A 16,924-nucleotide genomic window follows, 5' to 3' on the forward strand; every position below is an offset into this window, starting at 1 on the left:
CTTTATATAGGGCAGAAAATAAGATCTTTGGCAAGCACACGTTTATGATTTGTACATGTTTTGTTCAGCAGTATATTCTCCACATATAAACACCACTTGTATGTTTTTTGAAGCATAAATGCAATTGGCAGTGGCAAATAAACGTGACTTAGAGACAAGGAAACCAAACGTTGGACATTTCCAGGTTGTAAGACTCATTCCTGCACCTCTATTAAACCTAATATACACGTATAATTCCAATGTAATATAAAAGCCCTTGTGTTGATTTATGTTCAGTGCTGAAGATGAATCTCTCCAGTCTCAGACAGGAAGGAGGAGATAAAGATCCTCTTGAACAAACCCACCTGAGCAGTCTTCCCCTCAGGGATCCTTTTCATCGCTGCTACAGATCGTTACATCCTCCACAGGGAGATGCAGGCCACGACCCCCCCCCCCCCCCCCCCCCCCCCCCTCCTCCCCCCGACCTCAACAGAGCTGCTATCACTGCTCACTGGCTCACAGCAATCTCTGACCAAACACTATCTGTGGAGATTTAGAGAACTGAAACTAATTTGCATACTTTTATAATGTCCATAGTATCTTCTGCTTTTCTTTTTTAGTGATAGGTTCTACAATTGTAGAGTATTGTAACTTCTTCTGTATATTTTATATTGTGCATTCTTCAGATAGGACGTATATAACGCATAATGCTGCTGTGACAAAACAACTCACCTATTTGGGAACAATAAAGTATTTATAATCTAATAATTCAGTACATAGGAAGATATGTAAATAAATACTTTAACAGAAAATGGTCACTCCTAGATACATTATTAACACAAATTTACCTTGAATTATTGAAGAAAACATTTTTTTAAATATTGAAAAATCTTGTTAATTTGAGGTAAGTTGGGGCTTTGGAGCCTATTAGTTTGCTCTGTTATTTCAATAAAGTTTATAGGAATCGTGCTTTTCTCTTTGATATATTTTTTTAATTTAATGTTGCACTTCTTACGTTTGTTTGCAGATACAAGTTAAATATCCCGTGGTAAACACACGCTGTGGCCTATCGCATATCATCACCATTTTCCGCTTTTTGATCTGGCAGGTGGTCTGGGCTGTGTGTGGCTCTTCAGCAAACATCCACACAAACATCTCCCGCAGTTTTCTTTTTTAATAAACAACACTGAATCTATCCACATCTACTGTTTCCATGTGAGCCTCGCTGCCAGAGCTGTTTCAGCGAGATGCTCACACACTTTCAAGTCTCTCGGATTCAGTGTAGCAGAATCCTAAGTAGGTGTCCGGATGCTTTGAGGCCATGGCGGAGTGCTGAGAGGAACCAGCCTCTAACTCCCAGTGACACACCCACGGAGACACAGGCAGACAGAAAACACACACCTTATGTAACCTGCATGCAGGAGTTTCAGCTTGTACACCACCTTAAATGAACTGCATGAAAAGATACCCACCTTTGCCATCTGTAAGTAATACATTCAGCAACGTACAGTGCATTTCTTCTAGATTTTCATTATGAATACATACATTAAGAAACTCTAAAATCTCATCTCCTATTTCCTCTGCACGAGTAAGTCACCTCTCCTCTTCAGCGTCCTCTTTTCTCTTCTCTAAAGAGTGAAAGACCACCATGATCTTATGGGTATAAGATAAGATAGTACTTTATTGATCCCAATTTAGGACATTTTTGTGTTGCAGTAGCATAAAAAGACATGGCATTGCACATACAAATTTAAAGACAAGAAATAAACAAAAAAGTAGAAAATATACATGTTGAATGTATCTAAAAAATGTGACTGAAAACTGTATAAAAACCCAACTTATGACAGCTTCTGACATCCATGTATGCAAATACTGCTGTATTCACTAAAGGTGACACAACTCCATTGCAGTGGAGCTAATGAAACGGACCGCTCCATTTGCTTTCCCTGAGTTTAGTGACATTTTCTTATATCCCCACTTCAATACCTTCTGACTTTGCCTGCCCCCGCTGCGAGAAAATCATTCAACAGTGTATAGGTGAGGGCTAATGGAAAACTACCTTTGAGCCTTTCATTTGTGTGGAGTGTGTGATCGTCTCAAGTGAGAAGGAAAGTGCTTTTCGCCCCCTTTTCTTCCACAATGCATTCAACTGTAAATGTGGCATTACAACTTTCATCAGATTTAATGACATTGTTTCTCCTATTAAGAACTTAAGAGGTATTAGGACAAGGACAAGGGAATTAAGAGGGTTTGTAAACATTTTCTGATTGCTGATTAAGTCCTCTTATCACCGCTTGTAGCACTGAAGTGTGTAAATCACATTCAATGCTCTGGTGTCGGCAAATTAGAGAAGTTTTTCCCTCAAACTCATTTCCACTACCTTTATTCCTTCTGACTGTTAGCCAGATATCATCTCTGATAGAAGCTCAACCTGGAAACGTACAATAACGTAAGATTTTATTATTTTTAATACTACAGAGTATCATGCTCTGTCGTGATATTTTAATGGACTACACACCAGTGAAAAAACAATCCACTTCGTCGTTTTTACACTTTAAGATCCATAATTGTACTGTATGCTATGCTGTGTAAACTGTACGTTGTGCTCTTTGTGTACTAATTAGAATTTTAAGGTAATTTTAATGGACAATAAAGTAATCTATATCTACATTTGTATTGGAAAGTAATCTATATCTACATTTGTATTGGACGCCATGGGGCCCAACTATTTAAATAGAGATGATACACATGTAGTAGATAGTAAGGAGTGATAATCAATGTGAACACTTGTGATATTTTGTGTATAAAATGTAGAGTATGTCAAACAAAAAGCTACCAAGGCCGACAGCTGCAAAGGTGATCCCAAAACACTTCCATTACGAGAAACACGCTGCAGTTTCAAAAACAATGCAGATATAAAAACACAAATGTGCCAAAGCACAACAGTCCCAGCTGTGTGCATCACTTTTTAGTGTCCCTGTTTGTGTTTTGGGATTGTTGAAGCGTTTTGTATTTGCAGGATTTCGTTAACGTTGCGCATATTTCGTCAAATTGTAATCCGTTTGCATCTGTCGGCCATCGTAGAAACCTGGACTTGTTGCTGCTAATTTCTTTGTTGCTAAATGTTTATTTTACCAAAACAAATGTGAGAAAGGGACTAACGAATGACAGGCATGTGAACTCTAACCCATGGTGTAATGAATTAACAGCTCTGCAGGAGCTCATACAGTTGATTGGTGCCCAGTTTTACCAGGTGATACCCAGGCTAATACAAACTCTCTAATTACACAAAGATTGAATACTTCCAGGGGGAAATATGTGTGAAAGCTTTTTTCACAGCAGATGTTCAGCAACCCCACAGGTGTAACTAATAACTTGTTTAATGTTGTATTTCACTGCAATAGGTAGAACAGGGCCAGCCATTGTTAACATGATTAGAGCTCCCTGCTATGATAAGTCAAAAATATCTGCTGGAGTAAAAACATTTCATGATTTATAATAATATTTGGAACAATATCAAAGTGCTCTGTTGCTTTTGCAAGGCGTTGGTGATTCAGGTTGGCATAATGTATTCAGAAAGAAAAGTAAAGTACAAGATAAGTTAGGATTTTTGACAAGAAGGAAAATAAACCTGGGGATGCTCATCAAACAAACACATCAGTCAAATCCAAAATATAAACACGCTCGTTTTTTTCTCGAGCTCCTTGTAGATATGGCAGAAGACTCCGGTGTATTTGTGCTAAAACTATAGCACTTGGGGGGGGAAAGTACATCAAAAGAAACTTGCAGTGTTAAATGTTTTTTCTACTCAACTTGCCTCCTACAAGTTTTCCCCATGACGGGGTGTTAGCTGTTGATAAAGATGACAGAAACACATTCACCTGCTGCCTCCCCCGCAGGCTCCCTCCGACTTACAATATCTGTGAAGTTGTCTGAGTGAATCCCCGAGGCTTGTCCACCCTGTCAGTCTCTCACCGGCCGTCAGTCTTCTCTCCTCTCAGCTTGTGAAACATTTCTCTGATTCTGCTCTTCATGTGTCCGACAGTGACTCTGACAGCGGCCCACTCACTCACAGATGTAGACAGACACGCTGTCCTGCAGACACTAAATCCCCTCTGTGATGTTTGTGTGAGGGGTTTACCAAGAGATGGGCACGCCCTAAAAGAAGGAGGAAGATTACACACTGATTGCAGAAAATGCATTTAACTGTTTTGATCACTGGTCGAAAATATTGACTTCCAAAAGCAATAAGCCTATACAATACCTCACTTCTGGCGAGCAGAAAACTCCCAGCTCCATAGTTTCTTTAATTTATTTTAACCAAAGGTTACTCTTGTTTTCCTCCCTTCCATAACCCCTGAAAATGTGTACATATTGTGCTTCAACATGACCTCTTTGTGTTCAATTTGGTGTACTTTGCACACTTTATAACATACATATTCTGTTTATAGTTGATTTGGTAATAGGCTAGTCTGTTACAGGGATTTCTCAATTATTCTGTATATTTTTATATTGTGTATTTGTATAATGTAAACCCAGAAGATACTCTATAGATATACAACTTTCTATTGATAACATACTTTTATTTTTGGGATTAATAAAGCGTATTTAATCTAATCTGATCTCTGAGCTGAATCCAGGAGAAAATCATTATAATTAGATTCCATTTGATTACACAAGATGTCGTAAAGATAAACACAAGTGGACAATCTGATTAACATTCTATGACGTTTCCTTCCTCTCCCCTTGCAGTGCTTTGTGGCCTCCCGCCCAGTGTGGATAATGCCTTCCTGATTGGTCGGAAACGCTCCCACTATGACATCCACTCAGTAGCGCGTTACCAGTGTGCCGACGGCTTCCTGCAGCGCCACGTGCCCACAGCCAAGTGCCGCGCCAACGGGAAGTGGGACCGGCCCAAAATCATCTGCACAAAATGTACGTTTTTACACGACAGGACGGCACACAGCAACACTTAGAGCAGTATTTCCATTTGTCGGGTCCTTTTTGCATTTATATTTGTAGTTGTTAGCATAAACACCACCATAGGTAGAGTAGACGAACCTCCTACGTTCACTGCCTTCGGGAGCTGCTGTCACCTTGCTAATTCAGGCTCTTCTTCCCTCATTATGAATAATTGCAAAAAGATGAATGTGGTTGCAGACTGGATGAATTTCCCCTGGCCTTACTTAGAAGTGGTAGCGTTCTCTTTGAAGTGCTTTATGCTTAAGGTAGGTTCTTTTTTTTCAAACTTTTACACAAATTATTTGCAACCGGTGACCGTCTACTACTGAGAAAGGAAGCGTGGTAAAAATAGAAACAAATCATAAATGAGCTTTTGTGCAGGAAATGCAGGACATACTTTCTTCAGGTTTTTGTGTTCAATCATTTTTGAAGCAACCTCTTATTTTAGCTTAGTGTCTAAAAAAAAGTCTTCATTATGCAACTTTCACACACCTTAGCTCCTTTGTGCCTTAAAATAAATTCCCACAATCATTTCGACAGAATAAAGGGAATAAATGTCTTCACTTTTCTAAGTCTTTCAGAGGAGATATAAAGGGTTGAGATATATAAATATTCAACAAATGGAGCCTTGTGTTTCATTTCACTCCACTCACAATGTGACAGTAACGATGAAATACTGAAATAATGTAGCCTCTGTTGAAAGTGATACAAAATGATTTTCCTTTGGACTCTTTATCTCCGGACGGAGTTGTTTTCATGGCCCAGAGTTACTGTTATCATTCATTGCAGATGACTTGTCTTTGTTGGGGAAATCCAGAAAGGGACAGAGAAACCTAATTTGTCAGAACACCCGGGGATCGATCTTAGCTGAGGCTGTGTGGGTGGCTAGCTCAGTGCGCTCTCGCTAAAGGCGCCCAGTTTACTGAATGTGAGATAACACCGATTGTGTCAGAGTTTTGTGAGCGGCTAAACCTTCTGCAAACAACAAGCGGTTCTGACCTTCCTGTTGTTGATCCATTTCCCCTCGTCATACCTGCTTCCACCTTCCCGCGCCTGATCTGTCTGAAAGCTTGTCAGTGATGTATCTCCCTCTTACATCAGTGCTCCTCCCGTTCTGACTTCTTCACTAAATCCGCCCCTTTCTTTTATCCCTTCTGTCTTTCTCTGTTTTGCTCCACCAGCCCGGCGAGCCCACCGCTACCGCCGCCACCACCACAAGGGGAGGAGGGAGCGCAGGAAGCACAAGAAGCACGGCCACAGAGAGGGGGGGCACCACGGGGGGGAGCAGGGCCACAACCACGCCCACGTCTGAACCAAAAACCCGCTTTCCTACTTTCTCCTCTGCTGCCAACTGCGGTTTGCCTGTCGTCCTTTTCCTCCTGCCCAATTCCCCCAAACACTACTTTACATCTTACAGCTCAAAACTCAAAGCCCCCCTCCCTACACTGCACTGCCCCTTCCTCCCCCTTCAGCTCCACCCCTGGCTTTCTGAGTCAGCCTGTACCATAGTCAGCTCTAAGGCCTGCAGAGATGCTGTGAGGTGTCACCGGGACAATATCAAATCCCTTTGTACTCGTTTTACTTTCTTTTCTCTGTTCTCGTCTTACCTTTTCCGTCTCCCCACCTTTCCTCCAACTCGACCCAGTTACACTCCCCCCCCTCCCGAGCTCAACGACGACCTGAAACACGGGGCTACGCTGACCTGTTTTTGAGAAAAAAAGGAAAAAACCTTTGAGATCCACACCGAACATTCTTCGGAGAGATGGTTTTAACTATAAATAGGGACGACATCACTGAAAATGCCGTGTCAGAATCAGACGAGTCAAGGGAGACATCCGTGTTGTTGACTTTGAGCCTTTTGTCTGTTGAACACATGTTATTTTTTACAAATACTCAGTGTTTATTTCTGCTGCTTTTGGTTCCTTCTTTGTAAGACATTGTACTTGACTTAAAGCGACTTCTTCTGAAACGGATGTAATAGATTTTCTTTGAATCAGAGGCAGTTGTAATTGAATTATTTGATTGTTAGCGTTGTATCTTCTTGTCAGTGTGAGACAGTTACTTTAGATCAGATGCTTAAACCCCCAGAGGAAAATGGAAAACACATTGCGTATCAATTCAGTCTCATCAAACATCAGTCGCATTCAGAAGTGTCGATCTCACAGAGCTCTTGTTGTGTCAGACATCCATCCCCGACATGTTCGAGGGTTAATTGAAACCTTTGATGTCAGTTTGTCTCAACCCAGCTCAGCAATCCTATGTTTGCTTTTGCCTTTTCTGATAGTTTGTGTCTCACTAAGAACATGTGCTGTGACTTAATGAAGTCGATGCGGCAGGTCAAAGCTCCTCTAACTCATTGACAGAGTTTCACGTCTTTGGTCTGATAAGGAAAAAATGATGCTACCAGCCCGGCATGAGAGACACAGAGCTGGTTATATTTCAGTAGCCGCCTCATAAGTCAAGAACAAGATATGACATGCCCAAACACATGTCCTTTTAAAATAACTATTGTGTTTAGCTGTCTTAAAAAATATCCTAAAACAAAACTGATTCTGTAAATTAAGTGAGGTAATACTTCCCTGTTTTAGTGCTTTTTCTATTGTGTTTGAAATGTTTTAGAGTGTACCTGCTAAACGCTACATCATGTACACAGGCTAACTGTCTCTGTCTCTTCATGTAGCGACATTCAGTTATTTACAATGTATATTGATATATACAGCTCCCTGTTTGGCTAGAAACTACACTGATGAGAGCGGTGAATCAAAACAAGTTAGGAGCCACAAAACCAAAACAATAGGACGAAAGAGGCTAAAACGCTCCATGAAGCTAAGGGGAACTACAGTCTGTGGGATTGAGTTGCTACAAGCATTACCTTTTACATTACAATTTGTCATATGATCTATTGTTTATATAAGCGCACTAGAGCCGTGCGTGCGTGCGTGCGTGCGTGCGTGTTTATGATTGAGCGTGTTGACAGTGGCTGAGGTCCCAGAGGATGATGATAGAGAGGGTCGGCAGAGATTAAGGTTTCGACACCTGTGCTCGCTCCTCTGCGTGTCCTGCTTTTCAGAGAGGATCCAGACGGATAAAACAAGCGCCTTGCTCTCCTCCTCTTTCCCTTTTGACTGCGGGTTAAATTGGTGTTTTTTAAAGCCAGCACTTGAGGTTAAGGCTGCTGGGATTACGTCCCAAACACTGACTCCAGCACTTTTATCCTTTCAGCTTCTCCTCGTCTCACTTTACTGCTTTTCATTTATCTTCCCCACTCCACATTCTTTTCACTGTCGATGAGTTTTTACAATAGAAAAGTAGCAGAAGGACTTACATCCAGTTTTACCAGCTCTTTATTGGTGTAAGACTAACGTTGGTGTTTTTCAGCCTCGTTTCATGTATCTCATAAAGAGAACAGGATCGGGTAAGAGATTCCACCCTGTGCGCATGAATTCCCTGCCTTTGTTTGTCCCTCCTCACCTTGGCAATGACAACACTCCTCCTCACGGAGAAGAGTGAACCTACACCTCCGTATCAGGTTAATTAATCTGCTGCATGCCTAATTAACAAGTTACATTATCTGCAGAGCTGTGGTGACGGGGGAAGGGTTAGGGTGACGGACAGGAGACCCAGAGAACTGTCACAGCCGTCCAGCGTCTGTCGTCTGAGATGTCAGGCTGCAACGGACCCCTTTTTTTTTCTATCTGTCATGAAAAATGGATGGAGCACTGGTAGTTGAATGAAAGGGCACACAGAAGCCCCTCTCACTGTTATTCAAATCAGAGCAGATGTCAAGAGACAGTGTCATTACTGCTGTGTAAAGATTCAGCTGTGTGACGTTTCAAACTTTCCAAAACTTTATGGAGTGAAAAGCAGAATTGTGGCCGGAGAGCATGAGGAAATGAGATGAAAATAGAATAGAATTGGACAACTAATAAGCTAAGATAAAAACATAATCTTTGTGTATGTTTAAGTGAGCAACTGAAGTTGAATCTGCTGTTATATCTTGTCTTCTACTTCTGCAAAGATTTCGAGCTTTCTAAAAAGACACCACAGATTTATGCTTAATAAGTTGTTATGAAAGGATTTCCCTCAGATGATGCATTCTTTTTTTTGTTAAACTCTAAAAAAGTTTGACTTCTACAACAAAGGAGCCTAAATGTGTGTGTGGGCTGTGTGTGTTGTGTTGTTTGCTTTTGGCCCATCCTCTGGGACTGCTATGTTGTTTTCTCTTTCTCTTGCTTTTCTTAAAAATGCCAACCTTTTCCTCACAGCTTCTGTCCAACACTCTTTTCATTGAATTAATGCAAAAAAAACACACATTTCCACACACTCATTTCTGCTCTTCAAACTTCAAACACACTGACCCTCGCGCTCAGAAGTGTCTTTGCTTTTCCTCCTTTTCATCTCCTTGGCTCGCTCCCCTCTCCTCTCCTCTCGGTCTCTCTCGTGGAAGCCCTGAGGGCAGCAGATACACAGAGACCGGGCTTTTTAATTGTGAGTCTTAATTGTGAAGATGAGTGACTTACCGGAGGCTTCTGCCAGCTGAACCCCGGCTCTGCAGCCTGAGGGGAGCAGCAGGCCAACCATTGGACGCCTCTGCAGCCAGCAGGCCTCTTCTCAGGCTCTGCCACCTCTCCTAACTGTGAACGGGTTATTCCTCTTACTCACAGCTCAAGTATTCAGCAGAGAGGAGATAACTGTGTGACTGTTTTACCCTCTAGATAGCACCGACGGGAGCACAGCTTGTTTAAATGAGTTAGTAAATGTGTGTCTGGTTGCATCATTGTGACAGAATTTACTTTGGGTGCGCTTGTGTCTCAACAGCAGGTATTTGCAGCGTTCATTAATATTAATATAACTCACTGAAAAACACAACACAACAAATACAAAATGTCATAGTGAGAGGAAAAACCTGGAAGAGGGTTATACAACTCTGACTTAAAACCTCAGTATGAAATTAAATAATAGAGAACAACAACAAAAAACTAATTAGACCTCCTCGAAGTGAATAACAAGTACCTTCCAGGCATCTAAATGAAGAGAGAAGAAGATCACAATCACCTGAGTGATGAATGTGTTTTTTTATATCACTTGATTTTCTTTGTGATGGTGATTTGACAATGCCTGACAAAGCTCTCTGTTAGGTCACTGCAAAAAGCTCGGGGCTCTTGATGCGGTGTGTGGATACTTTGCCTGATTCACATCTTTAAATAGATGAAATGCAAGCGAGTAGAAATTGATCGATGGTTAAGTCCCCTTCATTGTTTTCAATGTAGTTCCAACTTGAGTTTCTCTCATGGGAAAATATCTGTTTGATAATAGTGGAAGATGAACCACTGAAAACGTGTGTATACTTTGAAACAATAAGCCTTACAGACAGGCGTTACTCTTAGCTCCTGTGGCTGTAATTATAACGCCACACTCTTTGTCTGCTTAGCATACAGACTTGGACAAACAAGACAAAAGATCAATTTCTTGTTTTACCATTGGCATTTTTAAACATTGTTTCAGTTTAAGAGAAATGGCTTTGTGTTTGGCAAATGTAAAACTAAGGTAGCTGGGATGCAAAATTGTAGGAAAGCGGAATAGAGAGAAAGCATCCAAAATCAATGGATATGCCAGTCGGGAACAGGGTTTTCTTCTTCTTTAATTGTTCTTCTTTGTTTTAGCGAAATCTCTAACCCTCAGTTTGAAGTAACGTCAGGTGAGGTTACAACGGTTTGTACTTAGCTAGTTAGCTGAACATGCTAACGAATGCATCTGAAGTTTGAGTGAACAAAGAGACCCCATTCCTTACATTGTGTCTTTCATTTTGAAACATTTCTGTGTGTATGTGTGCGGGCCTTTGTGCAAACAGTGTTAAATCAAACTTGAGAATCTCTGTTGCCCACGTGAACTGTAACAACTGTCAGTGACTGTACACCTGATGCATTCAAATGCTCCTCTCATCGCCAATGACAACCTGATAAGAGCGGTGAGGGCTGCTGTCCTCAGTCGCACACAGACAGACTATTGATTTCGTGATTACGCTGTCTGTCTTGGCTTTCTATTAAGACTGTCGATGGCATTGACGGCACAATAGCGGCGACTGACCGCTGGACGTTTTCTAAAAGACATCGACTGCTAATGCTGCCTTTGCTTAATTTGCATCAATATCCTCATCCCATCAGACTAAACAAAATTATGTTCAACCTGTTGACATCGCCTCTTCACTGTTCAGCATCTAAAGCACAGGTACTAGTGCTGTTTCTATGACATCGTCTCTGTCTGAAATTGAGCCGAGACGATTTATCATTGACGGGAAACCTTCTGCATTCTGCTGGGATGGATGAATGGGAAGATGTTTCAGTGAGAGAATGAGAAATGAAAGAGACAAACGCAGAGCAGAAATCAATGACCCACTCCTTCTCCTCTGTGATGTAAATACTCTGAGGTTTTCCTTTTTTAGAAAATCCATTTAGACTCTGGGTGTGTTTTTTGCATATAGCCTCTGTGGACCATATTCATACAGCCTCAGTGGATCCAAAAAGAGGCATCTCCCTCCTCTAGTTTCTCCCTTCTGCTCACACACCCTGCTGTTTTTAACCGCTGCATCAGTAAGACAAAACAAAGACATTCAACACACACTGCAGGACATCCAGAAGTGAGATGATGCTTCACGCAGCAGAGACATTTCACTTCTTTGGCTCTTTTCCCCGCACAACATTCTGTAGCTTCCTGTGTGTTCATGTCGACTGTGATCCCAGACAAATATAACAGCAACTGAGCCCGTCTACGGCTGTGTGAAGGTGGTCCACAAGTATTTATCCATATTTATTGATGTATGTTCTTTATGAATTCCAGTCCTGTCATTGTATTATATTCTTTACAAGACAAATGATCATTAAAGAAACCCTTGTTTGGATCTGTAACCCTTTGTTGGAGTGATTATTTCTGTTCATGTAAAGCCAGTATGTGTAGAAGTGTGTGTGTCATTAAGTCTTCCTTTAAAGGGGACCTATCATGCAAAATGCACTTTTGTACGTCTTTTATACATGAATATGTGTCCCCGGTGTTCCAGGGAACTCACCAAGTGTCAGAAAACACAACCCTCTCTATTTTCCTCCATACCCAAATCTCTAAAAAAAGGGGCTGCAACGGATCTGATAAAAACTGATCCAGATTTGAACACTGTCCTGACGTCAGGACGGTGGCGCTACGGCTTTTGGGCCAACTCCACCAATCAGGAGGAGACAGCCACGGCCATTGCCGTTCGAAAGCGCTGGAGACGCTGTAGTACATATGCCAGGCCTGTAGATGGTGCTGTTCTCACAGAATCTGCCCAGAGCTAAAAAATGTCAAATTGAGCAAAATGAGGCATGGCTAAAATGCATGATCTGTTTGGTATTTTGAAAAAAAAAAAAGTATAAATATGCCTTATATAGGTATGGTCCTACACTATATTATTCAAATATAGCATGATAGGTCCACTTTAAATTACAATCGGTTTTTTTAGGTAGAAAAGTTAGATAATGCTAAGGTACCAGTGTGCAATGAACGATGAGTGTAGTGACTTTATTTGTAAGAAAAAACCTTGAAAGTTTTCTAACTTATACAACAAATCGATCCAAGTTTCAAACCTGGAGCCACTTGAAGGCCAACCATTTGAAATGATTAGGTGTTGGAAAGGAAACACCAAGGGCAGTAATCCTCAGTCCACACATATATCTGAGTTGTTTGTTAAAAGTTTGTTTAAAAGTGTCCTCTCCTCTTTCTATCATCCGATCCTCCGCCTTACAGTTTCGCTCTAAGCTTCTGAATCTGCAGCCAGAAAACAATCTGACCTTCAAGTGTTCAGGTCCAGGAGATGCATTTCCAAAGCTCTTTGGATTAGGGGAAACATTTTTTTACAGCCAAGATATCAATAACATGAATAATATGTAGCTCACATTTCCTGGTTTGTTTTATATATTTAAAATGTGCTGCATAGAGTTTCAGCTACAGGGTAGGTCGCCTGGGGCAAATCCCTCTGTGGCACTGGTAGGAGGCAGATAGGAAAGAGGAGAGAGTAAGTGAGAGGGATCAAAGGTAAGAGGAAAGAAGGGAAGAGGGCACAAGAGGGGAGGAAAGAGATTCTGTTTTGGCAGCAAACAGGTTTGTGAATACGCCTACTGTTGTACTGTCTAACCTCGGAGACCTTCACTTCTCATGAACTTCCTCTGATGAGCTGAATATGAGAGTCTCTTATCAATGGATGGTTTCATTGCCTCACAGCTCTGTCTGCTGTAAAACACAACCTCCTCTCTCTCTCTCTCTCTCTAACACACACACACACTCTCCTTGCCTCTCTTTCTCGTTCCTCTCGTCTCCTTTGAAATGTGACTCACTCATTTCATTATTATTCCGAAACACCGGAAGAAGCCACAGTGCCGGGTTCTGTTTTCCATCTGCAATCAATCACCCTGAATATAGCATCTCTTTTACATCCTCTCCTTCTTCTGTTCTCGCGGGCTGAGTGATGTTTTTCGCTCAGCTCGGTGATTCTCAAGGACGCTGCTCATTAAGGCTGCTGGAGCTTCTCTTAAATTCCCATCTGAGGATGACCTTCAGCTCTCCTCTGTTGCCGTGCAGAAGTTACGGATTTTTTACTTGCAGCAGCACTCCAAAACAACATTTCATTACGGCCTGCGCTCTTAAATGTTTGGCTCCGAGGACCAGCATGCCCTCTGAGTGGAGTAGAGAGTCCATGAAGCTTACGTAAGCATCCTTCTTCCAAAACTTTCTCATGAAACGGCTTATAAACTACTTTAAATACTATTAATACTCCAGATCTGTCCTGATTCTTGTATAACTTTGAGATTAGCAGATAAATTAGACGCATGAAAAGAGTGCTCATCATAACCTTGTTCTCGGGTCGATATCAGGCTCATCTGGCAAGCATGGCCAATCGATGGGGATCTCTGGTATTATCCTGCATTATCTCCTAATGACACTGCCAAAGTTCAAGAAGATTATGAAAAAGCAACAAGGGGTTTAGCATCTTCTTACGCCTGACAGTCTCTTACTTAACCCCAAAGCCGTTCTGCCTCTTTTCCATCCAGAATGACTTCCTGTCTTTATCTCGCACATAAACATAAGAGGCTGCAGGCAAAATAGCACTTGTTTTTTATTCTGTCTGCACACATGCACACCAAGCCGCTTATCCAAATCAAAAACAGATTAATGTGCATCTTAACCCTGTTTATCTTCCTCATCTTTATGGCAGCCAGGTTGTTGAATAGCTCCAGCCATGAATCTGCATTTATGCCCGTCCTAATGACGGCTGCAGATGGCGCCGCCTCGGCCCACTAACAGCTTCTTTTACCGTCATCATTGTGTGTGTGTGTGTGTGTGTGTGTGTGTGTGTGTGTGTGTGTGTGTGTGTGTGGTGTGTGTGTGTGTGTGTGTGTGTGTGTGTGTGTGTGTGTGTGTGTGTGTGTGTGTGTGTGTGTGTGTGTGTGTGTGTGTGTGTGTGTGTGTGTGTGTGTGTGTGTGTGTGTGTGTGTGTGTGAGCGTGAGCGCATGAGTCAGGCTGGAGGAGCAAAGCCAGCACAAACATCACTCTGAGCCAGGTCCTTCATACAGCGTCGCCCTCACGTTCTGCTCTGCCAGCTGTGGGCACACTGCAGGGTTTTGTTACATGACCCCAATGACAATATGGAGATCATGTCTTTAATCATCTGCTCTGAGCACATCCCTCAGCGGTGGGCTGGGTGACAGGGGAGAAGGAATTGCTTAACAAATGTATATTATTTTCGTTTTTGCTTTTGTGAAATATTGGAAAATGCTATAATTCAGTCTTCTTATTTATATGGGGTTACCAAATCATTTGGTAACTACTGTATCTTTATCATCAAAGTTGCCAGCAAATGTATATTATAGATACTTTATTGGTGTAAAACCTCAGTATCTGTGACATGTGTTGAAGATGTAGAATAAAGTGGCTGTCCTGTTTCATTTTACTTCTTGTATCACATATTGCCTTAAAGGGGCTCAATAATGCTCATTTTCAGGTTCATATTTGTATTCAGTGCCTCTGCTGCGACATGTCTCCATGCTTTAATGTTCAAAAGGCTCTTTATTTTTCTCATACTGCCTGTGCTGCAGCACATATTTTCACCCTCTGTCTGAAACCAGAGCCCAGTCTGCTCTGATTGGTTAGCTGGCGGGATCTGTTGTGATTAGTCAACTGCGTAGAGATGTCCCACCCCTTAGTCTATCGCGTAACAGACCATTTAGATGCACACTCTATAAAACACACTACAGGTAAGGGGGCCTCTTTAAATCAGGAGGATGTGTGATATAGTGGCTAAACTGGCACCTTTTTCCTCACAGAAATATCTCAACAGTTTTTAAGGTCAGAAGTTTGCCTCTTTACTGCAGCTTCCTCAGGGACGTCACTCCAAGTTCCTTATTAAATTAAAAGTGCACACAGCAGGCCATAAGGTGAGTGGGAGGTGTTGTGGGAGGGGGTTTTGTGACCGAGGTGAGATGAGCTTCAGCCGTTTGTGTACTTCAGGACACTCAGTTCCTTTCTGTCTCCTTCAGACCACAATAGCTCACTGACCAGTCAATTTCCATATGCCGGTGCAGGCCCAGATACCCTTGAGCCAGCACTCTTCATTCCAGATGTTTTTTCTGCCTTTCTCCTCTTATCTTTCTGCCTTCCTTTTATTCCCTCAAACCCCTTTCTCCCACCTATCTCTCTTCCACACTTCTTATTCTCTGTGTGGCTCCCCCTGCCTGCCTTTCAATCTGTCCTTCGCAGTGACTTTGCGTTTCTGCTGAGGCTGTTTCCTTTCCTTCATCTCTTCCTGACACACACACACACACAGCTTCATTCTCAGACAAAATGATTTGAACTCTTTCATTAACCTCCCACTATTCTCTTTTCGACCAAAATCCGTGATTGTTGTAAGAGCCCTGTGAGTAAACCATAGTGACAGCTCGCTACCAGAGAGGCGAGCTGATGGAAACACGCAGACCGGCCTGTGGTGAAAACTAAAGAGCACTTTCCTTTAGAGGCATGTATACAACACAGGGCAGACTCTCTCATTCATTAGCCGCAGTGCACTCCATTAGATGGTTAACACTTTCAATTATCTCAACCCTGCTTCCTGTTTAATACGGCCCGCACTCTGGGGGAAACCTCTCACAATTTGGCCAATTACCCGTCTCCACAAACTCAATGCTTTCAATGTATACTATGTATCAGCAGCAGCAGCATGCTCCGGCTAGATTACACACAGAATGCATAAGGCATTAAGGGAGATCATTTACTGAGATGGGGTAATTTCAGAGGCTATTTCCCATGGGCTAATGCAGTATGGATATGGCTTCTGTTTGTGTTGAGGTCTGATGTGGAAGTAAAAGTTAATTCCTGTGGGGATAATCTCACAGAGTTACATTCTCCTCATGTTAGGCTGCAATTCCCACTGTCAACAAATTAATCATGTGTAAAGACGTTTGTGGAGACGAATGCGGGAAACGAAATTAGGTCATTCTTTATGAAAACATAAATAGGCTATAAATCAATAAATTATTTGCAATGATGTAACAAGTCTCTAGTTTTGTTTACATTATTATAGTCCTAATTCTGCCAGGCTATTTAAAAACTGCCTTTGGTTAATGTATTTTGAAATAACAAGACCACAGCTGGAAAATTAGATTTCCGGATCTAGCTTTGCTTATAGAAACATTTTCAGGCACAAAACCAACCATCTGTAATTTATTTTCACGGCTTAGAAAAGGTAAGCCACAGTAAGTGAGTTGGGTTTGGAGTAATTGCTTTTGAAGCATTCAGCATTTTAGATGCACAAACAAAGAGCTAGTTTTTGATCGTTTTCTTATTAACTAAGTGTTGGGTAATTGCGATGAGTCTATATATTTTATTTTGGTGTAATGCTCTTTGATTAACTTTTAAATGCACCAGAAGAGTGTAACACAGTGTGGCTGTGAAGTAGACCACAAG

The 16,924-nt window shown here is 41.8% G+C and overlaps 1 protein-coding gene across 1 annotated transcript in view; it reads left to right on the forward strand.

The window, feature by feature from the left end:
• Window positions 1-11,846, forward strand: part of ncanb (neurocan b) — a 134,265-nt gene extending 122,419 nt beyond the window's left edge. Inside the window, exons 15-16 of the mRNA XM_034147910.1 lie at window positions 4,732-4,914; window positions 6,123-11,846. Of these exons, the coding sequence (XP_034003801.1) occupies window positions 4,732-4,914; window positions 6,123-6,253 (314 nt within the window). The 3' untranslated portion in view covers window positions 6,254-11,846. The remainder of the gene's footprint in view (window positions 1-4,731; window positions 4,915-6,122) is intronic.
• Window positions 11,847-16,924: the final 5,078 nt, after the last annotated feature.

The sequence above is a fragment of the Trematomus bernacchii genome, unplaced genomic scaffold (genome assembly GCF_902827165.1).
Source record: "Trematomus bernacchii unplaced genomic scaffold, fTreBer1.1, whole genome shotgun sequence".
Taxonomy (NCBI): domain Eukaryota; kingdom Metazoa; phylum Chordata; class Actinopteri; order Perciformes; family Nototheniidae; genus Trematomus; species Trematomus bernacchii.